This window comes from Oncorhynchus kisutch, unplaced genomic scaffold (genome assembly GCF_002021735.2).
Source record: "Oncorhynchus kisutch isolate 150728-3 unplaced genomic scaffold, Okis_V2 scaffold3703, whole genome shotgun sequence".
Lineage (NCBI taxonomy): Eukaryota > Metazoa > Chordata > Actinopteri > Salmoniformes > Salmonidae > Oncorhynchus > Oncorhynchus kisutch.
Window position 1 is genome coordinate 341,313 of NW_022265648.1, and position 25,748 is coordinate 367,060.

The 25,748-nt window shown below is 47.5% G+C and overlaps 1 protein-coding gene across 2 annotated transcripts; it reads left to right on the plus strand.

Moving 5' to 3' along the window:
- Nucleotides 1–1,247: 1,247 nt before the first annotated feature.
- On the plus strand, nt 1,248–25,748 carry LOC116371811 (N-acetylglucosamine-6-sulfatase). Of its 2 annotated transcripts, none has more exons than XM_031820826.1 (12): nt 1,248–1,572; nt 2,436–2,495; nt 3,906–4,112; nt 11,405–11,470; nt 14,359–14,457; nt 14,679–14,846; nt 19,249–19,331; nt 19,812–19,930; nt 20,926–21,131; nt 21,623–21,844; nt 22,063–22,223; nt 22,888–25,748. In XM_031820826.1, the coding sequence occupies exons 1-12, from the start codon at nt 1,411–1,413 to the stop codon at nt 22,955–22,957; spliced, it is 1,623 nt and encodes a 540-aa protein (XP_031676686.1). In that variant the 5' UTR covers nt 1,248–1,410; the 3' UTR covers nt 22,958–25,748. The 2 variants fall into 2 exon arrangements, with proteins under 2 accessions (XP_031676686.1, XP_031676687.1); XM_031820827.1 differs by having other exon boundaries at nt 1,250–1,572; nt 21,626–21,844.

Consider the following 25,748-nt stretch of genomic DNA (forward strand, 5'->3'; position numbering starts at 1 on the left):
ATGGACTCCCATCAGACCAACCAGTGGTGTAAAGTACTACTTAAGTACTGTACTTTACTATTTACTTTACACTTATCAAGAGAACATCCCTGGTCGTCTCTACTGCCTCTGATCTGGTGGACTCACCAAACAGAATATCCCTGGTCGTCCCTACTGCCTCTGATCTGGTGGACTCACTAAACAGAACATCCCTGGTCGTCTCTACTGCCTCTGATCTGGTGGACTCACTAAACAGAACATCCCTGGTCGTCTCTACTGCCTCTGATCTGGTGGACTCACTAAACAGAACATCCCTGGTCGTCTCTACTGCCTCTGATCTGGTGGACTCACTAAACAGAACATCCCTGGTCGTCCCTACTGCCCCTGGCTATCTGTAATGATGTCTGAGTGATGAGGTGTGTCCCTGGCTATCTGTAATGCTGTCTGAGTGATGAGGTGTGTCCCTGGCTATCTGTAATGATGTCTGAGTGATGAGGTGTGTCCCTGGCTATCTGTAATGATGTCTGAGTGATGAGGTGTGTCCCTGGCTATCTATAATGATGTCTGAGTGATGAGGTGTGTCCCTGGCTATCTGTAATGATGTCTGAGTGATGAGGTGTGTCCCTGGCTATCTATCTGTAATGATGTCTGAGTGATGAGGTGTGTCCCTGGCTATCTGTAATGATGTCTGAGTGTTCGGTTTTGGCGGAAAGACAGGGTTAACCAGCGAGAAAAGTGATTTATTCTCAGGATGGAACATTTGTAAAATACCGGGAAAATATTCAACCCTGATTTAGACAGATATGGTTGAAGCCTGGGCTGTAATAGTTTACATAGTTAATTGTTGTTTGAAACCCCAGCAGTTTTTGTCAAGCATCCTGTTCGAAATGTTGATTTAAATGTGTAAAAGGCTTTTCTAACCATCGATATGATGATCTAGCTAATTAGAAGGGAAAGGGGAAGAGGATACCTAGCCAGTTGAACAACTGAATGCACTCAACCGAAACGTGTTTAGCATTTAACCCTGCGACATCCGCAAGTCACCTTGTCCTGGAGATTTACACTGTTATCAAAACAGACATTATTTTACGTGTTTCTAAAAATCTCTTATGGGAAAAATGAATGATGGAAAAATGACTGGAACTATTTCCTTGTTTGACCACTAGGTTTTATGGGTAATATGACTCATACTATGGTACTCCACTGCGTTGCATTCTGTCTGAAATGTGCTGTATAAATAACGCTTGATTTGACTCTTATTCTGAAGGTGTATACAAATCCGTGACCCGAAAGCTCTTACTTATTCGTGCGTACTTTACAACGGAGTCATTCTAACCCCCCTCACAGGAGCATTTTCCTAACTAAGTTTCACGCTTTTATCAATTTAGGAGTCGCAGCGAGAAGACACCGTCTTTAATTTCACAGTGAAACATGAGCTCGATTCGGTTAAATCTGCCAACGTTATTGAATTGTCTCTTAATCTGCGTCACCTTGCTGTTGAATAACCGCTGCTGTGTCGTTGCCAAGTGGTATCACAGACCCAACGTTGTTTTGATCCTCACCGATGATCTGGACGTCGTTATTGGGGGCATGGTAAATCAGTTTACAACATTAGTTTAATATATTGGGGGCATGGTAAATCAGTTTACAACATTAGTTTAATATATTGGTGGTGTGTTTGAAGAACTAACGTTAGGTTGGAACTGCTATGGGCTGATGCGCGCAGTGTTTACCTTTTAGTTAACGGTTAGGCTGCGGAGTTAGATAAATAGATAACCATCACATATAGCCCAGCTATGTTGAGGGTGTGTTGTTTTGCAAAAGTTGATCATGACCTGCTAGGTTATCTACCCCCTCAAGCCTGCCTAGCCTAATCATGTCCCCGATCTCACCAGCCTACAGAACAATCCATATCATGACTGGATGTGTCAAATGTCAGGAGTCCTGCTGATCCCTGATCAGTTTAGATGTCCTTCCATAATGGATAATATTACATGGACGGGGGGAACCTGATCCCTGATCAGCAATCCTACTTCTGAGAGTCTTGATACACACGACTACAGCAATAGCTAAAGCTGATGGACTGGGCCCTTCATAAACCCGTGATCAGTTCCTCCTCTCTAAACTAGCCTAAATCCCAAGGCAGACATGTTTTCAGTAGGTTCTATTCTCACCTTATTGTTTAGCAGGGCCCTGCTCTCACAGTCCAGGTCTTTGGCAGCCAGTCTGAACTAGTTCAGTATGCTCAGTAGGTATACTAGAAGTCTGGCCAGGAGAGTCTTATGATACTGTTTGATGCTGTAATCCAGGTACATTTTTCAGATGTTATTATTGTAAAGTTTAGGACCGCCAGATGTTGATGACAGATCAGTGTGAAATAAGTTACCGGAACAGGTGTGTCTGTGAGCTGAGGTTTCAGGATGGGACATTCTAAAACCCGCTTTGTGTTTCTTCAGACCCCACTGAACAAGACCAAGAAACTGATTGGTGAAGCAGGGATCACCTTTACCAACGCTGTGAGTATCCTGTTCAGGGTTAGGGTTGGTCTCCAACGCTGTGAGTATCCTGTTAGGGGTTAGGGTTGGTCTCCAACGCTGTGAGTATCCTGTTAGGGGTTAGGGGTTAGGGTTGGTCTCCAACGCTGTGAGTATCCTGTTAGGGGTTAGGGTTGGTCTCCAACGCTGTGAGTATCCTGTTCGGGGTTAGGGTTGGTCTCCAACGCTGTGAGTATCCTGTTAGGGGTTAGGGGTTAGGGTTGGTCTCCAACGCTGTGAGTATCCTGTTCAGGGTTAGGGGTTAGGGTTGGTCTCCAACGCTGTGAGTATCCTGTTCAGGGTTAGGGGTTAGGGTTGGTCTCCAACGCTGTGAGTATCCTGTTCAGGGTTAGGGGTTAGGGTTGGTCTCCAACGCTGTGAGTATCCTGTTAGGGGTTAGGGTTGGTCTCCAACGCTGTGAGTATCCTGTTAGGGGTTAGGGTTGGTCTCCAACGCTGTGAGTATCCTGTTCAGGGTTAGGGGTTAGGGTTGGTCTCCAACGCTGTGAGTATCCTGTTCAGGGTTAGGGGTTAGGGTTGGTCTCCAACGCTGTGAGTATCCTGTTAGGGGTTAGGGTTGGTCTCCAACGCTGTGAGTATCCTGTTAGGGGTTAGGGTTGGTCTCCAACGCTGTGAGTATCCTGTTAGGGGTTAGGGGTTAGGGTTGGTCTCCAACGCTGTGAGTATCCTGTTAGGGGTTAGGGTTGGTCTCCAACGCTGTGAGTATCCTGTTCGGGGTTAGGGTTGGTCTCCAACGCTGTGAGTATCCTGTTAGGGGTTAGGGGTTAGGGTTGGTCTCCAACGCTGTGAGTATCCTGTTCAGGGTTAGGGGTTAGGGTTGGTCTCCAACGCTGTGAGAATCCTGTTAGGGGTTAGGGTTGGTCTCCAACGCTGTGAGTATCCTGTTAGGGGTTAGGGTTGGTCTCCAACGCTGTGAGTATCCTGTTCAGGGTTAGGGGTTAGGGTTGGTCTCCAACGCTGTGAGTATCCTGTTCAGGGTTAGGGGTTAGGGTTGGTCTCCAACGCTGTGAGTATCCTGTTAGGGGTTAGGGTTGGTCTCCAGCGCTGTGAGTATCCTGTTAGGGGTTGGTCTCCAACGCTGTGAGTATCCTGTTAGGGGTTAGGGTTGGTCTCCAACGCTGTGAGTATGCTGTTCAGAGTTAGGGGTTAGGGTTGGTCTCCAACGCTGTGAGTATCCTGTTAGGGGTTAGGGTTGGTCTCCAACGCTGTGAGTATCCTGTTCATCGTACAACCAAATGCTTACCTGCAGGTTCCTTCTGGAAGGAGATGAATGCATGATGAGGGTTTCAGGGGCAGGACGGGAGATGAATGAGTGTAGTTGCACTGCACCAGGAGACATGCTGATGGGAGTATGTTGTTGTGTTTACCCCAGTTTGTAGCCAGCCCACTGTGCTGTCCCAGCAGAGCCAGCATCCTAACAGGAAAGTATCCTCATAACCACCATGTGATCAACAACACTCTGGAGGGGAACTGCAGCAGCACGGCCTGGCAGAAGACTCAGGAGCCCAAGACCTTTCCTGCTCTACTACAGGCCTACGCGGGTTACCAGACCTTCTTCGCTGGGAAGTACCTGAACCAGGTAAATATACCTCACCATCTCTACCACCCAACTCTACCACCCAACTCTACCACCCAACTCTACCACCCAACTCTACCACCTAACTCTACCACTAACCCTACGCTGGTTACCAGACCTTCTTCGCTGGGAAGTACCTCAACCAGGTAAATATACCTCACCAACTCTACCACCCAACTCTACCACTAACCCTACGCTGGTTACCAGACCTTCTTTGCTGGGAAGTACCTGAACCAGGTAAATATACCTCACCCAACTCTACCACCCAACTCTACCACCCAACTCTACCACCTAACTCTACGCTGGTTACCAGACCTTCTTTGCTGGGAAGCACCTCAACCAGGTAAATATACCTCACCTACCACCCAACTCTACCACCCAACTCTACCACCCAACTCTACCACCCAACTCTACCACTAACTCTACCACTAACTCTACCACTAACTCTACCACCTAACTCTACCACTAACCCTACGCTGGTTACCAGACCTTCTTTGCTGGGAAGTACCTGAACCAGGTAAATATACCTCACCCAACTCTACCACCCAACTCTACCACCTAACTCTACGCTGGTTACCAGACCTTCTTTGCTGGGAAGCACCTCAACCAGGTAAATATACCTCACCTATCTAACTCTACCACCTAACTCTACCACCCAACTCTACCACCCAACTCTACCACCCAACTCTACCACCCAACTCTACCACCCAACTCTACCACCCAACTCTACCACCCAACTCTACCACCTAACTCTACCACCTAACTCTACGCTGGTTACCAGACCTTCTACACTGGGAAGCACCTCAACCAGGTAAATATACCTCACCTATCTAACTCTACCACCTAACTCTACCACTAACTCTACCACCCAACTCTACCACCCAACTCTACCACCCAACTCTACCACCTAACTCTACCACCTAACTCTACCACCTAACTCTACCACCTAACTCTACCACCTAACTCTACCACCTAACTCTACCACCTAACTCTACCACCTAACTCTACCACCTAACTCTACCACCTAACTCTACCACCTAACTCTACCACCTAACTCTACCACCTAACTCTACCACCTAACTCTACCACCTAACTCTACCACCTAACTCTACGCTGGTTACCAGACCTTCTACACTGGGAAGCACCTCAACCAGGTAAATATACCTCACCAACTCTACCACCTAACTCTACCACTAACTCTACCACTAACTCTACCACTAACTCTACCACCCAACTCTACCACCCAACTCTACCACCCAACTCTACCACCCAACTCTACCACCCAACTCTACCACCCAACTCTACCACCTAACTCTACCACCTAACTCTACCACTAACCCTACGCTGGTTACCAGACCTTCTACACTGGGAAGCACCTCAACCAGGTAAATATACCTCACCTATCTAACTCTACCACCTAACTCTACCACCTAACTCTACCACCCAACTCTACCACCCAACTCTACCACCTAACTCTACCACCTAACTCTACCACCTAACTCTACCACTAACCCTACGCTGGTTACCAGACCTTCTACACTGGGAAGCACCTCAACCAGGTAAATATACCTCACCTATCTAACTCTACCACCTAACTCTACCACCTAACTCTACCACTAACCCTACGCTGGTTACCAGACCTTCTACACTGGGAAGCACCTCAACCAGGTAAATATACCTCACCTACCTAACTCTACCACTAACCCTACGCTGGTTACCAGACCTTCTACACTGGGAAGCACCTCAACCAGGTAAATATACCTCACCTATCTAACTCTACCACCTAACTCTACCACTAACCCTACGCTGGTTACCAGACCTTCTACACTGGGAAACACCTCAACCAGGTAAATATACCTCACCTATCTAACTCTACCACCTAACTCTACCACCTAACTCTACCACCTAACTCTACCACTAACTCTACCACTAACTCTACCACTAACTCTACCACCTAACTCTACCACTAACCCTACGCTGGTTACCAGACCTTCTACACTGGGAAGCACCTCAACCAGGTAAATATACCTCACCCAACTCTACCACTAACCCTACGCTGGTTACCAGACCTTCTACACTGGGAAGCACCTCAACCAGGTAAATATACCTCACCTATCTAACTCTACCACCTAACTCTACCACTAACCCTACGCTGGTTACCAGACCTTCTACACTGGGAAGCACCTCAACCAGGTAAATATACCTCACCTATCTAACTCTACCACCTAACTCTACCACCTAACTCTACCACTAACTCTACCACCTAACTCTACCACTAACCCTACGCTGGTTACCAGACCTTCTACACTGGGAAGCACCTCAACCAGGTAAATATACCTCACCCAACTCTACCACTAACCCTACGCTGGTTACCAGAACTTCTACACTGGGAAGCACCTCAACCAGGTAAATATACCTCACCTATCTAACTCTACCACCCAACTCTACCACCCAACTCTACCACCTAACTCTACTACTAACTCTACTACTAACTCTACCACTAACTCTACCACTAACCCTACGCTGGTTACCAGACCTTCTACACTGGGAAGCACCTCAACCAGGTAAATATACCTCACCTATCTAACTCTACCACTAACCCTACGCTGGTTACCAGACCTTCTACACTGGGAAGCACCTCAACCAGGTAAATATACCTCACCTATCTAACTCTACCACTAACCCTACGCTGGTTACCAGACCTTCTACACTGGGAAGCACCTCAACCAGGTAAATATACCTCACCTATCTAACTCTACCACCAACCCTACGCTGGTTACCAGACCTTCTACACTGGGAAGCACCTCAACCAGGTAAATATACCTCACCTATCTAACTCTACCACCAACCCTACGCTGGTTACCAGACCTTCTACACTGGGAAGCACCTCAACCAGGTAAATATACCTCACCTATCTAACTCTACCACCTAACTCTACCACTAACCCTACGCTGGTTACCAGACCTTCTACACTGGGAAGCACCTCAACCAGGTAAATATACCTCACCTATCTAACTCTACCACTAACCCTACGCTGGTTACCAGACCTTCTACACTGGGAAGCACCTCAACCAGGTAAATATACCTCACCTACCTAACTCTACCACTAACCCTACGCTGGTTACCAGACCTTCTACACTGGGAAGCACCTCAACCAGGTAAATATACCTCACCTATCTAACTCTACCACTAACCCTACGCTGGTTACCAGACCTTCTACACTGGGAAGCACCTCAACCAGGTAAATATACCTCACCTATCTAACTCTACCACCTAACTCTACCACTAACTCTACGCTGGTTACCAGACCTTCTACACTGGGAAGCACCTCAACCAGGTAAATATACCTCACCTACCTAACTCTACCACCTAACTCTACCACTAACCCTACGCTGGTTACCAGACCTTCTACACTGGGAAGCACCTCAACCAGGTAAATATACCTCACCTATCTAACTCTACCACTAACCCTACGCTGGTTACCAGACCTTCTACACTGGGAAGCACCTCAACCAGGTAAATATACCTCACCTATCTAACTCTACCACTAACCCTACCACTGGGAAACACCTCAACCAGGTTATTCAATTCAAAACAGCATTTACTTTGGACAAGTCTTCAGCAATATGACAGTATGCCACAACCATACCACACACAGCATCTTCACATCTCCTGTCATGTATGTAGGTTACAGTATGCCACAACCATACCACACACAGCATCTTCACATCTCCTGTCATGTATGTAGGTTACACTAGAGAGCATCATCATGTCCTGTATGTAGGTTACACTAGAGAGCATCATCATGTCCTGTATGTAGGTTACACTAGAGAGCATCATCATGTCATGTATGTAGGTTACACTAGAGAGCATCATCATGTCATGTATGTAAGTTACACTAGAGAGCATCATCATGTCCTGTCATGTATGTAGGTTACACTAGACGGCATCATCATGTCATGTATGTAAGTTACACTAGAGAGCATCATCATGTCCTGTCATGTATGTAAGTTACACTAGAGAGCATCATCATGTCCTGTCATGTATGTAGGTTACACTAGAGAGCATCATCATGTCCTGTCATGTATGTATGTAGGTTACAGTAGACAGCATCATCATGTCCTGTCATGTATGTAGGTTACACTAGAGAGCATCATCATGTCCTGTCATGTATGTAGGTTACACTAGAGAGCATCATCATGTCATGTATGTAAGTTACACTAGAGAGCATCATCATGTCCTGTCATGTATGTAGGTTACACTAGACGGCATCATCATGTCCTGTCATGTATGTAAGTTACACTAGAGAGCATCATCATGTCCTGTCATGTATGTAGGTTACACTAGAGAGCATCATCATGTCCTGTCATGTATGTATGTAGGTTACAGTAGACAGCATCATCATGTCCTGTCATGTATGTAGGTTACACTAGAGAGCATCATCATGTCCTGTCATGTATGTAGGTTACACTAGAGAGCATCATCATGTCCTGTCATGTATGTAGGTTACACTAGAGAGCATCATCATGTCCTGTCATGTATGTAGGTTACACTAGAGAGCATCATCATGTCCTGTCATGTATGTAGGTTACACTAGAGAGCATCATCATGTCCTGTCATGTATGTAGGTTACAGTAGACAGCATCATCATGTCCTGTCATGTATGTAGGTTACACTAGAGAGCATCATCATGTCCTGTCATGTATGTAGGTTACACTAGAGAGCATCATCATGTCCTGTCATGTATGTAGGTTACACTAGAGAGCATCATCATGTCCTGTCATGTATGTAGGTTACACTAGAGAGCATCATCATGTCCTGTCATGTATGTAGGTTACACTAGAGAGCATCATCATGTCCTGTCATGTATGTAGGTTACACTAGAGAGCATCATCATGTCCTGTCATGTATGTAGGTTACAGTAGACAGCATCATCATGTCCTGTCATGTATGTAGGTTACACTAGAGAGCATCATCATGTCCTGTCATGTATGTAGGTTACACTAGAGAGCATCATCATGTCCTGTCATGTATGTAGGTTACACTAGAGAGCATCATCATGTCCTGTCATGTATGTAGGTTACACTAGAGAGCATCATCAACATGTAGGTAACAGTAGAAGGATGCTGATATGTTCCTAGTCACCTAACTCTGTCTGTTCCTAGTCACCTAACTCTGTCTGTTCCTAGTCACCTAACTCTGTCTGTTCCTAGTCACCTAACTCTGTCTGTTCCTAGTCACCTAACTCTGTCTGTTCCTAGTCACCTAACTCTGTCTGTTCCTAGTCACCTAACTCTGTCTGTTCCTAGTCACCTAACTCTGTCTGTTCCTAGTCACCTAACTCTGTCTGTTCCTAGTCACCTAACTCTGTCTGTTCCTAGTCACCTAACTCTGTCTGTTCCTAGTCACCTAACTCCCTGTCTGTTCCTAGTCACCTAACTCCCTGTCTGTTCCTAGTCACCTAACTCCCTGTCTGTTCCTAGTCACCTAACTCCCTGTCTGTTCCTAGTCACCTAACTCCCTGTCTGTTCCTAGTCACCTAACTCCCTGTCTGTTCCTAGTCACCTAACTCCCTGTCTGTTCCTAGTCACCTAACTCCCTGTCTGTTCCTAGTCACCTAACTCCCTGTCTGTTCCTAGTCACCTAACTCCCTGTCTGTTCCTAGTCACCTAACTCCCTGTCTGTTCCTAGTCACCTAACTCCCTGTCTGTTCCTAGTCACCTAACTCCCTGTCTGTTCCTAGTCACCTAACTCCCTGTCTGTTCCTAGTCACCTAACTCTGTCTGTTCCTAGTCACCTAACTCTGTCTGTTCCTAGTCACCTAACTCTGTCTGTTCCTAGTCACCTAACTCTGTCTGTTCCTAGTCACCTAACTCTGTCTGTTCCTAGTCACCTAACTCCCTGTCTGTTCCTAGTCACCTAACTCCCTGTCTGTTCCTAGTCACCTAACTCCCTGTCTGTTCCTAGTCACCTAACTCCCTGTCTGTTCCTAGTCACCTAACTCCCTGTCTGTTCCTAGTCACCTAACTCCCTGTCTGTTCCTAGTCACCTAACTCCCTGTCTGTTCCTAGTCACCTAACTCCCTGTCTGTTCCTAGTCACCTAACTCCCTGTCTGTTCCTAGTCACCTAACTCCCTGTCTGTTCCTAGTCACCTAACTCCCTGTCTGTTCCTAGTCACCTAACTCCCTGTCTGTTCCTAGTCACCTAACTCTGTCTGTTCCTAGTCACCTAACTCTGTCTGTTCCTAGTCACCTAACTCTGTCTGTTCCTAGTCACCTAACTCTGTCTGTTCCTAGTCACCTAACTCTGTCTGTTCCTAGTCACCTAACTCCCTGTCTGTTCCTAGTCACCTAACTCCCTGTCTGTTCCTAGTCACCTAACTCCCTGTCTGTTCCTAGTCACCTAACTCCCTGTCTGTTCCTAGTCACCTAACTCCCTGTCTGTTCCTAGTCACCTAACTCCCTGTCTGTTCCTAGTCACCTAACTCCCTGTCTGTTCCTAGTCACCTAACTCCCTGTCTGTTCCTAGTCACCTAACTCCCTGTCTGTTCCTAGTCACCTAACTCCCTGTCTGTTCCTAGTCACCTAACTCCCTGTCTGTTCCTAGTCACCTAACTCCCTGTCTGTTCCTAGTCACCTAACTCCCTGTCTGTTCCTAGTCACCTAACTCCCTGTCTGTTCCTAACTCCCTGTCTGTTCCTAACTCCCTGTCTGTTCCTATGTCCCTAACCACTGAGTCTGTTCCTAACCCTAACCCTTACCCTCTAACCCTAACCCTTACCACTGAGTCTGTTCCTAACTACTGAGTCACACACTATGCATCTATGTAGAGGAGGTCACCCTGTCTGGCTCTGAATCTCTGAACTGACTCTCGTTCTGTCTCTCTGACTCTTTCAGTATGGAAACTGACTCTCGTTCTGACTCTGTGATTCAGTATGGAAACTGACTCTCGTTCTGGCTCTCTGACTCTTTCAGTATGGAAACTGGCTATACATGTGGTTTAGTATGGAAACTGGCTATACATGTGGTTTAGTATGGAAACTGGCTATACATGTGGTTTAGTATGGAAACTGGCTATACATGTGGTTTAGTATGGAAACTGGCTATACATGTGGTTTAGTATGGAAACTGGCTATACATGTGGTTTAGTATGGAAACTGTCCCTGTCTCAGTATGGAAACTGTCTCTGTGATTCAGTATGGAAACTGGCTATACATGTGGTTTAGTATGGAAACTGCCTCTGTCTCAGTATGGAAACTGCCTTTGTCTCAGTATGAAAACTGTCTCTGTTTCAGTATGGGAACCCAGATGCAGGAGGAGTGGAGCACGTTCCTCTGGGATGGGACTACTGGGTCGGACTGGTGAGACTACATTTATACACTATATTACTAACGTCACAACATCAGTCTAGACTCTGGTGAGAACAACATGTCACCTCAGCAGTCTAGTGAGTCTAATCTAATGGTCCACTTTGACCCCCAGAGACGTATTTCTGCCAGTATTCCTGACTCAATCATTAATCAACGGTGCTGTGTCTGCTGCTTGCTCTGGCCTAGTTTTTCCTCTGGGAAGGAAAATCACATCAATCAAAGATTGTTGGCATACCTTGTTTACTATATCTGCAAGGGTAACTGGGGTTAGAGGTCACTAAAAGTCAGGATCAGGAGAAAGTTGAGTGTTCCGGCAGAAACACGACAGACAACTTTATCTCCTCTGTAGTCTACTGAATCTAGAAACACGACAGACAACTTTATCACCTCTGTAGTCTACTGAATCTAGAAACACGACAGACAACTATCTCCTCTTAGTCTACTGAATCTAGAAACACGACAGACAACTATCTCCTCTTAGTCTACTGAATCTAGAAACACGACAGACAACTATCTCCTCTTAGTCTACTGAATCTAGAAACACGACAGACAACTTTATCACCTCTAGTCTACTGAATCTAGAAACACGACAGACAACTATCTCCTCTGTAGTCTACTGAATCTAGAAACACGACAGACAACTATCTCCTCTGTAGTCTACTGAATCTAGATACGACGGTCAACTTTATCTCCTCTGGTCTACTGAATCTAGAAACACGACAGACAACTTTATCACCTCTAGTCTACTGAATCTAGAAACACGACAGACAACTATCTCCTCTGTAGTCTACTGAATCTAGATACGACGGTCAACTTTCTCCTTCACTTATTCATTTAATATTTAAATACTGTAGTGACATAGATACACTGTCTGTGTTCTATTCAGGAGAGGAACTCTAGGTACTACACTGTCTGTGTTCTATTCAGGAGAGGAACTCTAGGTACTACACTGTCTGTGTTCTATTCAGGAGAGGAACTCTCGGTACTACAACTACACACTGTCTGTGTTCTATTCAGGAGAGGAACTCTAGGTACTACACTGTCTGTGTTCTATTCAGGAGAGGAACTCTAGGTACTACACTGTCTGTGTTCTATTCAGGAGAGGAACTCTCGGTACTACACTGTCTGTGTTCTATTCAGGAGAGGAACTCTAGGTACTACACTGTCTGTGTTCTATTCAGGAGAGGAACTCTAGGTACTACACTGTCTGTGTTCTATTCAGGAGAGGAACTCTAGGTACTACACTGTCTGTGTTCTATTCAGGAGAGGAACTCTAGGTACTACACTGTCTGTGTTCTATTCAGGAGAGGAACTCTAGGTACTACACTGTCTGTGTTCTATTCAGGAGAGGAACTCTAGGTACTACACTGTCTGTGTTCTATTCAGGAGAGGAACTCTAGGTACTACACTGTCTGTGTTCTATTCAGGAGAGGAACTCTCGGTACTACAACTACACACTGTCTGTGTTCTATTCAGGAGAGGAACTCTAGGTACTACACTGTCTGTGTTCTATTCAGGAGAGGAACTCTAGGTACTACACTGTCTGTGTTCTATTCAGGAGAGGAACTCTCGGTACTACACTGTCTGTGTTCTATTCAGGAGAGGAACTCTCGGTACTACACTGTCTGTGTTCTATTCAGGAGAGGAACTCTAGGTACTACACTGTCTGTGTTCTATTCAGGAGAGGAACTCTCGGTACTACAACTACACACTGTCTGTGTTCTATTCAGGAGAGGAACTCTCGGTACTACAACTACACACTGTCTGTGTTCTATTCAGGAGAGGAACTCTAGGTACTACACTGTCTGTGTTCTATTCAGGAGAGGAACTCTAGGTACTACACTGTCTGTTCTATTCAGGAGAGGAACTCTCGGTACTACACTGTCTGTGTTCTATTCAGGAGAGGAACTCTCGGTACTACAACTACACACTGTCTGTGTTCTATTCAGGAGAGGAACTCTCGGTACTACACTGTCTGTGTTCTATTCAGGAGAGGAACTCTCGGTACTACAACTACACACTGTCTGTGTTCTATTCAGGAGAGGAACTCTCGGTACTACACTGTCTGTGTTCTATTCAGGAGAGGAACTCTCGGTACTACAACTACACACTGTCTGTGTTCTATTCAGGAGAGGAACTCTAGGTACTACAACTACACACTGTCTGTGTTCTATTCAGGAGAGGTACTCTAGGTACTACACTGTCTGTTCTATTCAGGAGAGGAACTCTCGGTACTACACTGTCTGTGTTCTATTCAGGAGAGGAACTCTAGGTACTACACTGTCTGTGTTCTATTCAGGAGAGGAACTCTAGGTACTACACTGTCTGTGTTCTATTCAGGAGAGGAACTCTCGGTACTACACTGTCTGTGTTCTATTCAGGAGAGGAACTCTAGGTACTACACTGTCTGTGTTCTATTCAGGAGAGGAACTCTCGGTACTACAACTACACACTGTCTGTGTTCTATTCCGGAGAGGAACTCTAGGTACTACACTGTCTGTTCTATTCAGGAGAGGAACTCTCGGTACTACACTGTCTGTGTTCTATTCAGGAGAGGAACTCTCGGTACTACACTGTCTGTGTTCTATTCAGGAGAGGAACTCTAGGTACTACACTGTCTGTGTTCTATTCAGGAGAGGAACTCTAGGTACTACACTGTCTGTGTTCTATTCAGGAGAGGAACTCTCGGTACTACACTGTCTGTGTTCTATTCAGGAGAGGAACTCTCGGTACTACACTGTCTGTGTTCTATTCAGGAGAGGAACTCTCGGTACTACACTGTCTGTGTTCTATTCAGGAGAGGAACTCTAGGTACTACACTGTCTGTGTTCTATTCAGGAGAGGAACTCTAGGTACTACACTGTCTGTGTTCTATTCAGGAGAGGAACTCTCGGTACTACAACTACACACTGTCTGTGAATGGGAAGCCTAAGAAGCATGGAGGGAACTACAGTGAAGACTACCTGACAGACGTACTGGTAAGAAGATCTGCTAGTAGTCCTACTGAAGGACACACCTAACCACCTCTATCTCTGTCCACTAACTCCTGGTCTGATCACTACAGCATCAGTCTGGGATCAACACCAGTCTAACTACCTCTGTCTCTGTCCTCTCTAGACTTCCTCCAGTCTAACTACCTCGGTCTCTGTCCTCTCCAGACTTCCTCCAGTCTAACTACCTCTGTCTCTGTCCTCTCCAGACCAACATGTCTCTAGACTTCCTCCAGTATAAGTCTAACTACCGTCCGTTCTTCATGATGGTTTCGACCCCCGCCCCCCACGCCCCCTGGACCCCCGCCCCGCAGTACCAGGACCGCTTCAAGGACCTCAAGGCCCCTCGAGACCCCAACTTCAACGTCCATGGGAAGGTAGGCTCTAAACATGGAAACAACCACAGCAACTATACCACACCATACCACACCATACATACCATACCACAACAACCATACACACCACACCACACCTACCATACCAACCATACCACACCAACCATACCACACCATACCACAACATACCACAACAACCATATCACAACAACCACACCATACCACACCAACCACACCACACTAACCATACCACACCACACTAACCATACCATACCACACCACACCATACCAACTACACTATACCACACCATACCACACCAACCACACCATACCAACCATACCGCACCACACCAACCAGTAACCGGAAGGTTGCGAGTTCAAACCCCCGAGCTGACAAGGTACAAATCTGTCGCTCTGCCCCTGAACAGGCAGTTAACCCACTGTTCCTAGGCCGTCATTGAAAATAAGAATTTGTTCTTAACTGACTTGCCTGGTTAAATAAAGGTAAAATTTAAAAAATTAAATACCATACCAACCACACCATACCACACCACACCAACCACACCAACCATACCATACCATTCCAACCACACCATACCAACCATACCACACCAACCATACCACAACCATACCACACCACACCACACCACAACCACACCAACCAACCATACAACACCATACCATACCACAACCACACCAACCATACTACACCAACCATACTACACCAACCACACCACACCATACCATACCAACCATACCACAACAACCACACCATACCATACCAACCATACCACAACAACCATACCATACCACAACAACCATACCATACCACAACAACCCTACCACACCACAACAACCATACCACAACAACCATACAACACCAACCATACCACACCATACCACACCATACCACACCACACCAACCATACTACAACAACCCTACCATACCACAACTACACCAACCATACCACACCATACCACACCACACCAACCATAACCAACCACCCCATACCATACCAACCATACCACACCATACCACACCACACCAACCACACCACACCATACCACTCATACCAACCACACCACACCATACCACCCATTCCAACCACACCACACCACAACAACCATACCAAAACAACCATACCACACCACAACAACCATACCAAAACAACCATACCACACCACAACAACCATACCAAAACAACCATACCACACCACAACAACCATACCACAACAACCATACCACACCACAACAACCATACCAAAACAACCATACCACAACACAACACAACCATACCACACCACAACAACCATACCACAACAACCATACCACACCACAACAACCATACCATACCACAACAACCACACCACACCAACCACACCACACCACAACAACCACACCATACCACAACAACCACACCATACCACAACAACCACAACCACACCAACCATACCACAACAACCACACCAACCATACCACACCAACCATACCACAACAACCACACCACACCAACCATACCACAACAACCACACCACACCAACCATACCACAACAACCACACCAACCATACCACACCACACCACAACAACCACCACACCAACCACACCACACCAACCATACCACACCAACCATACCATACCACACCAACCATACCACAACAACCACACCATACCAACCATACCACACCAACCATACCACAACAACCATACCATACCACACCACAACAACCATACCATACCACACCACAACAACCACACCACACCAACCATACCACACCACAACAACCATACCACACCACAACAACCATGCCACACCAACCATACCATACCACAACAACCATACCATACCACACCAACCACACCACACCAACCATACCACAACAACCATACCACAACAACCATACCAACCATACCACACCAACCCTACCACACCACACACCAACCATACCACACCACAACAACCACACCAACCATACATACACCAACCACACCACACATACCATACACCACACCAACCATACCATACACCAACCATACCATACACCAACCACACCACACCAACCATACCCCACCAACCATACCATACCCCACCAACCATACCATACCACAACAACCATACCACACCACAACCATACCACACCACAACCATACCACACCACAACCATACCATACCACAACCATACCACAACAACCATACCACACCACAACCATACCATACCACAACCATACCACAACAACCACACCACACCAACCATACCATACCACAACAACCATACCACACCACACCACACCAACCATACCATACACCAACCACACCACACCAACCATACCCCACCAACCATACCATACCACAACAACCATACCACAACAACCATACCAACCATACATACACCACCACCACACACACCACACCAACCATACCATACACTACACCAACCATACCATACACCAACCACAACCACACCAACCATACCATACACCAACCACACCACACCAACCATACCCCACCACACCACACCAACCACACCACAACAACCATACCATACCACACCACAACAACCACACCAACCATACCACAACAACCACACCATACCAACCATACCACACCAACCATACCACAACAACCATACCATACCACACCACAAACAACCATAACCATACCACACCACAACAACCACACCAACCATACCACAACAACCACACCACACCAACCATACCACACCACACCACAACAACCATACCACACCACAACAACCATGCCACACCAACCATACCATACCACACCACAACAACCATGCCACACCAACCATACCATACCACACCACAACAACCATACCACACCAACCATACCATACCACACCAACCATACCACAACAACCATACCACAACAACCATACCAACCATACCACACCAACCCTACCACACCACACACCAACCATACCACACCACAACAACCACACCAACCATACATACACCAACCACACCACACCACACCAACCATACCATACACCACACCAACCATACCATACACCAACCACACCACACCAACCATACCATACACCAACCACACCACACCAACCATACCATACACCAACCACACCACACCAACCATACCATACCCCACCAACCATACCATACCACAACAACCATACCACAACAACCATACCACACCACAACCATACCACACCACAACCATACCACACCACAACCATACCACAACAACCACACCACACCAACCATACCATACCACAACAACCATACCACACCACACCAACCATACCATACCACAACAACCACACCATACCACAACAACCACACCACACCAACCATACCATACCACAACAACCACACCACACCACACCAACCATACCACACCACAACAACCACTACACAACAACCACACCATACCACACCACACACCAACCATACCACACACCAACCATACCACAACAACCACACCACACCAACCATACCACAACAACCACACCACACCAACCATACCACAACAACCACACCATACCATACCACACATACCACACAACCATACCACACCACAACAACCAAACAACACCACCCACACCACACCAACCATACCACACACCAACCACACCATACCATACCACAACAACCAAACCATACCACAACAACCATACCACACCACAACAACCACACCACAACAACCACACCAACCACACCACACCACAGCAACCATACCATACCATACCACACCAACCATACCACACCCACCCCAACCATACCACAGCAACCACACCACAGCAACCACACCATACCACACCAACCACACCACACCAATCATCCCACACCACCTATACCACACCACACATACCACACAACCATACCACACCACAACAACCAAACCACACCACCCACACCACACCAACCATACCACACCAACCATACCACACACCAACCACACCATACCATACCACAACAACCAAACCATACCACAACAACCACACCACAACAACCACACCAACCACACCACACCACAGCAACCATACCATACCATACCACACCAACCACACCACACCACACCAATCATACCACACCACCCATACCATATCTCTACCGTTTTAGGGGGGAACGTCTCTTCGTCCTCTCTACCGTTTTTAGGGGTGACGTGTAGCCTAGCGTAGGGCCAGTAACCCGAAAGGTTTCTGGTTCGAACCCCCGAGACGTTCTTCTCTTGAGCAAGGCAGTTACCCCTAACAGTAATGCTTTACGGGAGCTGATGTCGTTGACGTGGATTAAGGCAGTCCCCCGCACCTCAGGGGTTGGGTTAAATGCTGAAGACACATTTCAGTGCTTTCAGACTAGGTATCCCCTCTCCTTTCCCACTGTCTGATGGCCACGTCTGACCTCTCAACACACCGCAGAGACCTACCAGTTAATTAGTGCTCTGTCTGTCCCATAATGACCTCCAGGACAAGCACTGGCTGATCAGACAGGCCAAGACTCCCATGACCAACTCCTCTATCGAGTTGCTGGACGAGGCCTACAGGAAACGGTTAGTAGTACCTCCTCTTCTCTCTCCTCCCATCTTCTCTCACAATGCCCCCCTATCCTTTATGAGTTATAATGTATCCCCCCCCCTATCCTTTATGAGTTATAATGTATCCCCCCCTATCCTTTATGAGTTATAATGTATCCCCCCCTATCCTTTATGAGTTATAATGTATCCCCCCTATCCTTTATGAGTTATAATGTATCCCCCCCTATCCTTTATGAGTTATAATGTATCCTTTATGAGTTATAATGTATCCCCCCTATCCTTTATGAGTTATAATGTATCCCCCCCTATCCTTTATGAGTTATAATGTATCCTTTATGAGTTATAATGTATCCCCCCCTATCCTTTATGAGTTATAATGTATCCTTTATGAGTTATAATGTATCCCCCCCCTATCCTTTGAGTTATAATGTATCCTTTATGAGTTATAATGTATCCCCCTATCCTTTGAGTAATGTTTGCCCTCCACCCCACTAGGTGGCGTACTCTGCTGTCAGTGGATGACTTGGTGGAGAAGGTGGTGAAGAGGTTAGAGGTCAGAGGGGAACTGGACAACACTTACATCATCTTTACCTCAGACAACGGATACCACACAGGTACACGGCAGGTAGCCTAGTGGTTAGAGCGTTGGACTAGTAACCAGAAGGTTGCAAGTTCAAACCCCCGAGCTGACAAGGTACAAATCTGTCGTTCTGCCCCTGAACAAGGCAGTTAACCCACTCTTCCTAGGCCGTCATTGAAAATAAGAATTTGTTCTTAACTGACTTGCCTAGTTAAATAAAGGTAAAATATATTTAAAAAACACAACACACCTGACACAGATACACAACACACCTGACACAGGTACACAACACACCTGACACAGGTACACAACACACTTGATTCAGGTAAACAACACACACACTGCCTTCAGAAAAGTAAAGCTCCACCCCTCCTAAGAGGATAGATACCACTCTGCTGACCCCCCCCCCCCCCTCTCCTCCTCCCACCCCCAGGTCAGTTCTCTCTCCCCCTGGATACCACTCTGCTGACCCCCCCCCCCCCTCTCCTCCCCCCACCCCCCCAGGTCAGTTCTCTCTCTCCCCCTGGATACCACTCTGCTGACCCCCCCCCCCCCCCCCTCTCCTCCTCCCACCCCCCAGGTCAGTTCTCTCTCCCCCTGGATACCACTCTGCTGACCCCCCCCCCCCTCTCCTCCCCCCACCCCCCCAGGTCAGTTCTCTCTCTCCCCCTGGATACCACTCTGCTGACCCCCCCCCCCCTCCCCTCTCCTCCCCCCACCCCCCCAGGTCAGTTCTCTCTCTCCCCCTGGATACCACTCTGCTGACCCCCCCCCCCCTCTCCTCCTCCTCCCACCCCCCCAGGTCAGTTCTCTCTCCCCCTGGATACCACTCTGCTGACCCCCCCCCCTCCCCTCTCCTCCCCCCACCCCCCCAGGTCAGTTCTCTCTCTCCCCCCTGGATACCACTCTGCTGACCCCCCCCCCCCCCTCTCCTCCTCCTCCCACCCCCCCAGGTCAGTTCTCTCTCCCCCTGGATACCACTCTGCTGACCCCCCCCCCCCCTCCCCTCTCCTCCCCCCACCCCCCCAGGTCAGTTCTCTCTCCCCTTGGATAAGAGGCAGCTGTATGAGTCTGATATAAGAGTTCCTCTGCTGATCCGAGGGCCCAACATCAAGCCTAACCAGACCACCGGGCTGGCGGTCCAGAACGTTGACCTGGGTCCTACCATCCTGGACATGGCCGGTTACAACGTCAGCAAGACTGCCATGGACGGCATGTCCTTCCTGTCTGTACTGGTGAGAACCCACTATACTATATATAACACCTAGTACAAAGTCATGTCCTACCTGTCTGTACTGGTGAGAACCCATACAGAACCCACTATACTATATATCACACCTAGTACAACGTCAACGCAGCCTAGTAGCCTAGCACAACGCAGCCTAGCACAACGCAGCCTAGCACAACGCAGCCTAGCACAACGCAGCCTAGCACAACGCAGCCTAGCACAACGCAGCCTAGCACAACGCAGCCTAGCACAACGCAGCCTAGCACAACGCAGCCTAGTAGCCTAGCACAACGCAGCCTAGTAGCCTAGCACAATGTAGCCTAGCACAATGTAGCCTAGCGCAACGCAGCCCAGTAGCCTAGCACAATGTAGCCTAGCACAATGTAGCCTAGCACAATGTAGCCTAGCGCAACGCAGCCCAGACATGGTGGCAGTTGTGTGTATTCTCTGTGTCAGGAGGGATCTGTGTTTAACTGGTGTGTGTATTCTCTGTGTCAGGAGGGATCTGTGAACAGCACTACGTGGAGAACAGACTTCCTGGTGGAGTATGAAGGGGAGGGGTCTAATGTGTCTGATCCCGCCTGCCCCCTGCTGGGTCCTGGGGTCTCCGTATGTTTCCCTGACTGTGTGTGTGAGGACTCCTTCAACAACACGTATGCCTGCGTTCGTACCGTCGCCCCCTCTGCCAACCTCCAGTACTGCGAGTTTGATGACAACGAGGTAAAAGGGAGAGAACTGTTTAGTCACTAGGGATGTGTAGACATGTCTCACCAGCTAATATCTCTCTCTGTGTTCCCCAGGTGTATAACATTACAGTAGACCCCTACCAGGTCATTAGTAATAACTAACTCTCTCTCTGTGTTCCCCAGGTGTATAACATTACAGTAGACCCCTACCAGGTCATTAGTAATAACTAACTCTCTCTCTGTGTTCCCCAGGTGTTTGTAGAGGTATATAACATTACAGTTGACCCCTACCAGCTCATTAACCTGGCTAAGACCATCGACCAGGAAGTCCTGGAGAAGATGAACCACAGACTGATGATGCTCCAGTCCTGTTCTGGACAGTCCTGTAGGACCCCTGGGGTCTACGATACACGGTATGCACGGTACACTGACCAACCACCCAGCTCTACCCCCCCCCCCTCTCCTCTCTACAGACCACCTAGCTCTAACCCACCCCTCTCCTCTCTACAGACCACCTAGCTCTAACCCACCCCACCCCTCTCCTCTCCCCAGACCACCCAGCTCTAACCCTCTCCTCTCCCCAGACCACCCAGCTCTAACCCTCTCCTCTCCCCAGACCACCCAGCTCTAACCCACCCCTCTCCTCTCCACAGACCACCTAGCTCTAACCCACCCCTCTCCTCTCCCCAGACCACCCAGCTCTAACCCTCTCCTCTCCCCAGACCACCCAGCTCTAACCCTCTCCTCTCACCAGACCACCCAGCTCTAACCCTCTCCTCTCCCCAGACCACCCAGCTCTACCCCACCCCTCTCCTCTCCCCAGACCACCCAGCTCTAACCCTCTCCTCTCCCCAGACCACCCAGCTCTAACCCACCCCTCTCCTCTCTACAGACCACCCAGCTCTAACCCACCCCTCTCCTCTCTACAGACCACCTAGCTCTAACCCACCCCTCTCCTCTCTACAGACCACCCAGCTCTAACCCTCTCCTCTCTACAGACCACCCAGCTCTACCCCACCCCTCTCCTCTCTACAGACCACCTAGCTCTAACCCACCCCTCTGTTCTTCTCTCTGCAGATATACGTTTGACCCTCACCTGATGTTCAGTAACAGGAGCCACCGGCGCAACAGGCTGAGACGGGCCTGAAATGAGAAGAGCAGGAGGAGAGGAGGGCTGTCTGAGCCCGTGCTGCTGTTCCCTAGTGTCTGAGACCTCAGCCCTGTAGGGGTTGGAGGGGGACCTTCTGTAAACTCCACAGCACTTTTAACAGTCTGTACACAACACCCCCCATCTACCCTGTGTTTGGACACAGTATCACCCATTGATTGGATATTTTAAGACGCTGTTTGACTGATTTTAATTTTACATGTTGTGTTTGTTAATTACGTGAGGAAAATCAATTACCTCAAATCAGCTGTTTTTCAAATAATGAACAAGTCTTGACCTGCTACAGTAGGACTAGAAACCATACCTGTTGTTCCTCTTTCTCTCAGTAGGACTAGAAACCATTCCTGTTGTTCCTCTTTCTCTCAGTAGGACTAGAAACCATTCCTGTTGTTCCTCTTTCTCTCAGTAGGACTAGAAACCATTCCTGTTGTTCCTCTTTCCCCCAGTAGGACTGGAAACCATTCCTGTTGTTCTTCTTTCTCCCAGTAGGACTAGAAACCATTCCTGTTGTTCCTCTTTCCCCCAGTAGGACTAGAAACCATTCCTGTTGTTCTTCTTTCTCCCAGTAGGACTAGAAACCATTCCTTTTGTTCTTCTTTCTCCCAGTAGGACTAGAAACCATTCCTTTTGTTCCTCTTTCTCTCAGTAGGACTAGAAACCATTCCTGTTGTTCTTCTTTCTCCCAGTAGGACTAGAAACCATTTTGGTTGTTCCTCTTTCTCCCAGTAGGACTAGAAACCATTTTGGTTGTTCCTCTTTCTCCCAGTAGGACTAGAAACCATTTTGGTTGTTCATCTTTCTCCCAGTAGGACTAGAAACCATTTTGGTTGTTCCTCTTTCTCCCAGTAGGACTAGAAACCATTCCTGTTGTTCTTCTTTCTCCCAGTAGGACTAGAAACCATTTTGGTTGTTCCTCTTTCTCCCAGTAGGACTAGAAACCATTCTGGTTGTTCCTCTTTCTCCCAGTAGGACTAGAAACCATTCTGGTTGTTCCTCTTTCTCCCAGTAGGACTAGAAACCATTCTGGTTGTTCCTCTTTCTCTCAGTAGGACTAGAAACCATTCTGGTTGTTCCTCTTTCTCCCAGTAGGACTAGAAACCATTCTGGTTGTTCCTCTTTCTCCCAGTAGGACTAGAAACAGGTCCTTTTGGAGTCACTTTTATTGTATATAAGAATAGAATATGTTTCTGAACGCTTCTACATTAATGTAGATGCTACCATGGTTACGGATAATCCTGAATTAATCCACTTTTAATGTAGAAGTGTTCAGAAACATGTTCTATTCTTATTTAAAAAGGTAAAAGTGACTCCAAATGACCATTATTTGTATTGGGCACAAAATGATCTGATCTACAACCAAAACAAACAGCCAATGCATCCATGTTTATAGAGTCCCAGCTGGAGGTCGTCATCGTGTTCTAGGAATCTGGGACATCCACGTTTCTAGAGTCCCAGCTGGATGTCGTCATCGTGTTCTAAGAATCTGGGACATCCACGTTTATAGAGTCCCAGCTGGATGTCGTCATCGTGTTCTAAGAATCTGGGACATCCACGTTTATAGAGTCACAGCTGGATGTCGTCATCGTGTTCTAAGAATCTGGGACAATGTGTTTTACCACTTTAATACACCAGTGAATTTGTCCCAATACTGTTGGTCCCTTAAAATAGGGGGACTATGGTCAAAAAGGGCTGTAATTTCTAAACGGTTCACCCAATATGGATGAAAATACCCTCAAATTAAATCTGACAGTCTGCACTTTAACCTCAGTCACTGTCTCATTTCCAATCCACAGTGCTGGAGTACAGAGCCAAAACAACCAAAATGGGTCTCTGTCTCAATACTGTTGGAGATCACTGTATCAGTCTAGTGGTACGGGCAGAAACAGTGGAGGGGGAGTCTAGTGGTACGGCCAGAAACAGTGGAGGGGGAGTCTAGTGGTACGGACAGTAACAGTGGAGGGGGAGTCTAGTGGTACGGACAGTAACAGTGGAGGGGGAGTCTAGTGGTACGGACAGTAACAGTGGAGGGGGAGTCTAGTGGTACGGACAGTAACAGTGGAGGGGGAGTCTAGTGGTACGGCCAGAAACAGTGGAGGGGGAGTCTAGTGGTACGGACAGTAACAGCGGAGGGGGAGTCTAGTGGTACGGACAGTAACAGTGGAGGGGGAGTCTAGTGGTACGGACAGAAACAGTGGAGGGGGAGTCTAGTGGTACGGACAGTAACAGCGGAGGGGGAGTCTAGTGGTACGGACAGTAACAGTGGAGGGGGAGTCTAGTGGTACGGCCAGTAACAGCGGAGGGGGAGTCTGGTGGTACGGCCAGAAACAGTGGAGGGGTCAGGGAGACTGAGGGCCTTTAACTGAACATCTTCTGATGTGTTGCCATGGCAGCACATCAACCAGCATCAACTTTGTGTTTGTAATTCCAGAGGGTTTCTTGTTGATTATAACTGATCTTATGGATATCTATCTACAGGGTGCATTTAGTTACGTTACAGAAATAAATGTCCACTTTAATTTCCATTAAAACCTGTTTGGATTGTCTCTACACAGTCAGACTAATCACACACAGCGAACCTGCCAATCATATAATTCAACCGTATCCATTGGCCAGCCTCTGATCCATTGGCCAGCCTCTGATCCGCTTTCCAATCTGTCAATGTCTTTCCATGGTTTTGCACATTTATTTTCTTCTCGATAGTAGTTCTTAGTTATGCGGTTTTTCCATTTCTGGCTGTTTTGTCCAATAAACTAACGGTATTCTGAAATCA